This window comes from Scyliorhinus torazame, chromosome 26, assembly GCF_047496885.1.
Source record: "Scyliorhinus torazame isolate Kashiwa2021f chromosome 26, sScyTor2.1, whole genome shotgun sequence".
Taxonomy (NCBI): Eukaryota; Metazoa; Chordata; class Chondrichthyes; order Carcharhiniformes; family Scyliorhinidae; genus Scyliorhinus; species Scyliorhinus torazame.
In genome coordinates, this window is record NC_092732.1 from 35,114,622 (window position 1) to 35,122,031 (window position 7,410).

Below are 7,410 nucleotides of genomic sequence, written 5' to 3' on the forward strand. Positions count from 1 at the left end.
CCCCTGACACTTCGTCCACGTTTCACAAGAGTAAACGTTACAGTGTTCTGAGTCGGGGTTAGAACCACAGAGTCCCTACAGTGTGGAAGGAGGCCATTCGGCCCATCGAGTCTGCACCGACCCTCTGAAAGAGCACCTTACCCAGGCCCACTCCCCCACCCTATCCCCGTAACCCCACCCAACCTGCACATCTTTAGACACTAAAGTACAATTTAGCGCGGCCAATCCACCTAACCTGCACATCTTTGGACACTAAGGGGCAATTTAGCACGGCCAATCCACCCAACCTGCACATCTTTGACACAAAGGGACAATTTAGCACGGCCAATCCACCTAACCCGCACATCTTTGGACACTAAGGGACAATTTATCACGGCCAATCCACCTAACCTGCACATCTTTGGACACTAAGGGACAATTTAGCACGGCCAATCCACCTAACCTGCACATCTTTGGACACTAAGGGGCAATTTAGCACGGCCAATCCACCTAACCTGCACAGGGGCTGTTTAGCACAGGGCTAAATCGCTGGCTTTGAAAGCAGACCAAGGCAGGCCAGCAGCACGGTTCAATTCCCGTAACAGGCGCCGGAATATGGCGACTAGGGGCTTTTCACAGTAACTTCATTTGAAGCCTACTTGTGACAATAAGCGAATTTCATTTCATCTTTGGACACTAAGGGACAATTTAGCACGGCCAATCCACCTAACCTGCACATCTTTGGACACTAAGGGGCAATTTAGCACGGCCAATCCACCTAACCTGCACATCTTTGGACACTAAGGGACAATTTAACACGGCCAATCCACCTAACCTGCACATCTTTGGACTGTGGGAGGAAACCAGAGCACCCGGAGGAAATCCACGCAGACACGGGGAGAACGAGCAAACTCCACACAGGCCGTGACCCAAGCCGGGAATCGAACCCGGGTCCCTGGCGCTGTGAGGCAGCGGAGCTAACCCACCGTCTCGCCGTGCCGCCCCTCAAGGAGGAGGGGGCCTTATCCTTCCTGCGCTGTTGTTTAAACTGAAACCCATTTCCCGTTTAGGCCCCCTTCCCCCCCCCCCTCCGGGTGTGGAGTTGGGGAAAACGCTGTCCCCTGCCCGATGTACGTTATCGGCAGTCGATAATCTCCAGCGCGCTCCTCGCTCTCCACGCCCGGCTTCGCTCCGAACGGTGACGTCTCGCTTCTGTTTTGCCGAAAGGATACCTTGCCGGCCGAGAGCCCCACCGCGTCCCAGGCGATCGTCCCTGAAACCGACCACGCTGCGGCGCACAGTGCAGGTAGGTCGAGGGCCCTCGAGCTCATGCTGGGGTCTGTTGTTGCGAATGCCACTCCCCCCGCCCCCTCGCTATGTACTAACATTCTTATGGTGCTTTCAGATGCACAGGCATTGCGGCAGGACAAAGAGGAAGCGGACAGGACCGGCCCCAAGAACAGGAGCCCCGCTTCACAGGTGAGTGTCGCCCATTGAACCGCACAGACCAGGTGAACTCGATCCCTCCGTTGACGTTCTTTCCCTGCTCCCCTCCGCTTCTCTTGCTGCTTTGGACACTAAGGGACAATTTAGCACGGTCAATCCACCTAACCCGCACATCTTTGGACACTAAGGGACAATTTAGCACGGCCAATCCACCTAACCTGCACATCTTTGGACACTAAGGGACAATTTAGCACGGCCAATCCACCTAACCCGCACATCTTTGGACACTAAGGGACAATTTAGCACGGCCAATCCACCCAACCTGCACATCTTTGGACACTAAGGGACAATTTAGCACGGCCAATCCACCTAACCTGCACATCTTTGGACACTAAGGGACAATTTAGCACGGCCAATCCACCTAACCTGCACATCTTTGGACACTAAGGGACAATTTAGCACGGCCAATTCACCTAACCTGCGCATCTTTGGACACTAAAGGGCAATTTAGCACGGCAATTCACCTAACCTGTACATCTTTGGACACTAAGGGACAATTTAGCACGGCCAATCCACCTAACCACATCTTTGGACACTAAGGGACAATTTAGCACGGCCAATCCACCTAACCTGCACATCTTTGGACACTAAGGGGCAATTTAGCACGGCCAATCCACCTAACCTGCACATCTTTGGACACTAAGGGACAATTTAGCACGGCCAATCCACCTAACCTGCGCATCTTTGGACACTAAGGGACAATTTAGCACGGCCAATCCACCTAACCTGCACATCTTTGGACACTAAGGGACAATTCAGCACGGCCAATCCACCTAACCTGCACATCTTTGGACACTAAGGCACAATTTAGCACGGCCAATCCACCCAACCTGCACATCTTTGGACACTAAGGGGCCATTTAGCACGGCCAATCCACCTAACCTGCGCATCTTTGGACACTAAGGGGCAATTTAGCACGGCCAATTCACCTAACCTGCGCATCTTTGGACACTAAGGGACAATTTAGCGCGGCCAATTCACCTAACCTGCGCATCTTTGGACACTAAGGGGCAATTTAGCATGGCCAATCCACCCAACCTGCACATCTTTGGACACTAAGGGACAATTTAGCACGGCCAATTCACCTAACCTGCGCATCTTTGGACATAAGGGGCAATTTAGCACGGCCAATTCACCTAACCTGTACATCTTTGGACACTAAGGGACAATTTAGCACGGCCAATTCACCTAACCTGCGCATCTTTGGACACTAAGGGGCAATTTAGCACGGCCAATTCACCTAACCTGTACATCTTTGGACACTAAGGGACAATTTTGTTACGGCCAATCCACCTAACCTGCACATCTTTGGACACTAAGGGGCCATTTAGCACGGCCAATTCACCTAACCTGCGCATCTTTGGACACTAAAGGGCAATTTAGCACGGCAATTCACCTAACCTGTACATCTTTGGACACTAAGGGACAATTTAGCACGGCCAATCCACCTAACCACATCTTTGGACACTAAGGGACAATTTAGCACGGCCAATCCACCTAACCTGCACATCTTTGGACACTAAGGGGCAATTTAGCACGGCCAATCCACCTAACCTGCACATCTTTGGACACTAAGGGACAATTTAGCACGGCCAATCCACCTAACCTGCGCATCTTTGGACACTAAGGGACAATTTAGCACGGCCAATCCACCTAACCTGCACATCTTTGGACACTAAGGGACAATTCAGCACGGCCAATCCACCTAACCTGCACATCTTTGGACACTAAGGCACAATTTAGCACGGCCAATCCACCCAACCTGCACATCTTTGGACACTAAGGGGCCATTTAGCACGGCCAATCCACCTAACCTGCGCATCTTTGGACACTAAGGGGCAATTTAGCACGGCCAATTCACCTAACCTGCGCATCTTTGGACACTAAGGGACAATTTAGCGCGGCCAATTCACCTAACCTGCGCATCTTTGGACACTAAGGGGCAATTTAGCATGGCCAATCCACCCAACCTGCACATCTTTGGACACTAAGGGACAATTTAGCACGGCCAATTCACCTAACCTGCGCATCTTTGGACATAAGGGGCAATTTAGCACGGCCAATCCACCCAACCTGCACATCTTTGGACACTAAGGGACAATTTAGCATGGCCAATTCACCTAACCTGCGCATCTTTGGACACTAAGGGGCAATTTAGCACGGCCAATTCACCTAACCTGTACATCTTTGGACACTAAGGGACAATTTTGTTACGGCCAATCCACCTAACCTGCACATCTTTGGACACTAAGGGGCCATTTAGCACGGCCAATTCACCTAACTTGCGCATCTTTGGACACTAAGGGGTAATTTAGCATGGCCAATTCACCTAACCTGTACATCTTTGGACACTAAGGGACAATTTAGCACGGCCAATTCACCTAACCTGTACATCTTTGGACACTAAGGGACAATTTAGCACGGCCAATCCACCTAACCTGCACATCTTTGGACGCTAAGGGTTAATTTAGCACGGCCAATCCCCCTAACCTGCACATCTTTGTACCTGGAGGAAATCCTCGCACACATGGGGAGAACGTGTAAACTCCACACAAAAGACAGTCACCCGAGGCCAGAATCGAGCCCGGGTCCTTGGTGCCGGGAGGCCGCAGTGCTGACCTGCCGTGCCTCCCTCGACTAGGGTGCGATGCCCCCTGCAGTCAAACGGCCTCACTGCGCTGCACCGTAAGAGTCAGCGAGGTCATCCCCTGCCTTTGGCCGCAGCTCACAGTGCGCACTTTCGAGCACGAAGTGTAATGTGCGGCACGGTGGTTAGCACTGTTGCTTCACAGCGTCAGGGACCCGGGTTCGATTCCCGGCTTGGGTCACTGTCTGTGCGGAGTCGGCATGTTCTCCCCGTGCCTTTCCTCCGGCTGCTCCGGTTTCCTCCCACAAGTCCCGAAAGATGTGCTTGTGTGAATTGGACATTCTGAAATCTCCCTCCATGTGCCCGAACAGGCGCCGGAGTGTGGATTTTCACAGTAGCTTCACTGCAGTGGTAATGTAAGCCTACTTGTGGCAATAATAAAGATTATTATTATCAAAGCGTGAGTGATTCGCTCCACCCCACCCACCCCCCTCCCACCCAGAGCGTTAGCCTGGGGTTTCTGGGATACTAGCCCATTCCCACCATGTTGGCCCCTCTCGAGCGGGATGTAAAAGATCCCACAGCCGCTATTGGAAGGAGAACTGGGGGGGGGGGGCGCGGGCGGGGGAGTCCTCGCCGGTTTGTAAAAACTAAACAACCGTGGATGCTGGAAATCCAAAACCGAAACGGAAAGCGTTGGGTAAACCCGACAGGGCTGGCAGCGTCTGTGGAGAGAGAGAGAGAGAGAGAGAAACCGAGTCATGAGAACTGAAGGAGAGGATTGAGGGCTCGAAGCATAAACACGACGCTGCCTACGACTAGGGCGGGGTGATCCTTCCGGGAGAGTTGCGCGGCTGGTCTCCCCGACGGTTCTTTTTTTCTAGATAAATTTAGAGTACCCAATTCCTTTTTCTTTCCAATTAAGGGTCAATTTAGTGTTGGCGACCCACCTACCCTCTACGTCTTTATGGGTCCTGGGCGGGGTGAGGATTGTTTAAAAACGTGACTGCAGCACTCACACACACGCGAGCCCAGGTTTTTAAACCCTTACTGCTCCAAATAAATATAACAGTTGGGCGGGAGTGGGGGGGGGCGGGGGCGGGGGGTGGGGGGGGGAGTGGCCAGGGGGGCAGTATCCGGCAGGCCGGTTCCGCGCACGGCTGCCGGCATGTTTTACGGCGCGATCGCTGCGTGCCGGGACCTGGCCATTCTCCGGCCATGTATATCGTGGGTGCCGGGAGTTTTACGCGGCTACAGCTGATCCTGCCGCCGGTGAGTGGGGCGCCATTTTTTAAAAAAAAATTCACGTAAATTGCCACAGATCCTCTGGCCTTCGGCACAAAATTGGCGAATGTAGCCCGTTGTGGTTTGCCTTAGTAGGATTACGTAGCTGATGGAAGCCAGGGGCTGAGCAGTCAGGTGTGAGTCTCAGTTCAGTTTAGATTGGGGATGCAAGCGGACGAGCAGTTTTATTTTTGACAAATGCTGGGAAGTTAGGCAGTAGTTTGACACAGGCAAGAATCTGCAAGCTGATTCCTGAAGGATCTCTCTCTCTCAGAGCGGTTTATCCCAGGCATTTTTTTACACAAGGTATTCCAGTGTTGGCTAATTAACTGTGTTTAAAAGCGGATTCTGACCCGAGGTGGGTTTTGCCTGAGTGGAGATAAAAGACAGCAGTTAGGAGTTAGTGTTCGATTGTCGCTGTTCAGGATTGTTTAATGGGTGATGGTAAGCTATTGTCTTGTTCAAGTTATTTTAAGTATCGAGGGTTTCTCTCTGGTATCCTAGCAACTATTGGGGCCTGGTCCGGGGGCGTAATAGAATAAAGATGAGCTCCGGGGACACGGGGGTCAGAAGTATTAGCGCTGCGTTCTGTAGATAAGCCATATCAAGAAAGAAAATGTGAGGGTCTAGTTTCATCCTGTTGTCCTGTGGCAGATGGAGAGTGCGGCGAACAAGACATCGGACGTGGAACAATCCGGAAGGAGGACAAGAAGCGGGAGGCTCTTCGACACAAAGTCTGTGAGTGGTGTCCAGCCAGGCCGTCGGGCGGGAGGGAGGGGGGGGGGGGGGGGGGGGGGGGTGACCACAGGGGGTCACGGGATTGAGGAGAATCGGGAAAGGAACCAGAGGGTGTCGGGTGGGGGATTTTAAAATTTAAACGCAGCGCCTTGACGTGATCAGGAAGGCGTTGCCCGAAAGGGGGTGGGGAGCAAATTCAATAGGAACTTTCAAAAGGGGGGGAATCTGAATAAAATTGGGGGGAAATCTGCAGGGATATGGTGCGGTGTGGAGCGGGACGAATTGGATTGTTCTCTGAAAGGGACAGCACCGCACGGCGGGGGTTGGGGGGGCGAATGGCCTCCTGCTGTGCCCAATGATTCTATCAGAGGGTTTGGGCAGAGAGGAGGCGGTACCGCAGTCCTTGGCGAAGAAGGACCCCCGTCTGCGTAGGCTAACCCCCTCCGATTCTGTTCCAGCAGAGCGCGGCGCCGACGGATAAAGGGGTCAGGAAGCCGGGTGCCAGCAAGGCGGCAGCCAGGACCAGGAGCTGCTCCGAGCGGGACAAGCCGGTGAGCCATCAGTCCCTCTGGCCAAGCGATCGGGCGGGTAGCAGCTCCGTTGCCCCTGAGGGGGGGGGGGGGGCGACATTGGCATAACGCCTTCCGCCACCGCGAACCTAAATCGCCTCTCAGTCCCCACTCCCCTTCCCAGCTCCACCGCATAACGAATAATGCCCATTGATGCACGATTAATCACTACTGAAGTGAGATTGTAGTCCAATTCAAGGCTTTAATGAACAAGTGGTTACCCCAGCAGCTCTGGTACAGAATGACTGCTGTGGGTGAAGCACAGACTCTTATGCTCCGCCTGCGGGGCGGAGCCAGCAGGCGGTTCCACCACTCATACTACAGTATAAGGTACATCCCACCTCGGTACCGAGATACCCCTAATATAACCGACCACACCCATGAATTGTAGAACCCCTCCATCCTTCCCCTCAGTTCAAACTTAAGAGTCTCAAGCGCTAAGAATTCCAGCAGGTCCCCCCGCCCCCCCGGCCACGCCAGGGCGCAGGTGGGGAGATTGCTCTCCAACCCATCAAGATCCGCCTTTGGGCGATCAACAAGGCGAAGGCTACAACATCTGCCTCCGCGCCCGTTTCCAACCCCGGCTGGTCAGACATCCCGAATATGCTCCACCTCAATGTTGTTGCGCTCCCCGCGTAACCTGACACCTTTAGAGCCTAGAGAAATCCATCCTCTTCCTTCTTGAATACATTCAGTGACAGCGTATTATTATTTTACCAAGCTTTAATTACGCCCTGTGTCCAAAAA

General features: G+C 53.1%; 2 protein-coding genes across 3 annotated transcripts in view; one reads left to right on the forward strand and one right to left on the reverse strand.

Annotated features, from left to right (window-relative positions):
• Positions 1-7,104, forward strand: part of hormad1 (HORMA domain containing 1) — a 65,756-nt gene extending 58,652 nt beyond the window's left edge. Inside the window, exons 11-15 of the mRNA XM_072490503.1 lie at positions 1,207-1,285; positions 1,385-1,458; positions 6,011-6,094; positions 6,553-6,645; positions 7,078-7,104. Of these exons, the coding sequence (XP_072346604.1) occupies positions 1,207-1,285; positions 1,385-1,458; positions 6,011-6,094; positions 6,553-6,645; positions 7,078-7,104 (357 nt within the window). The remainder of the gene's footprint in view (positions 1-1,206; positions 1,286-1,384; positions 1,459-6,010; positions 6,095-6,552; positions 6,646-7,077) is intronic.
• The window catches only part of LOC140402969 (semaphorin-6D-like), a 1,151,034-nt gene that overhangs the window by 354,939 nt on the left and 788,685 nt on the right, over positions 1-7,410 (reverse strand). The gene's annotated exons all lie outside the window — the stretch shown is intronic.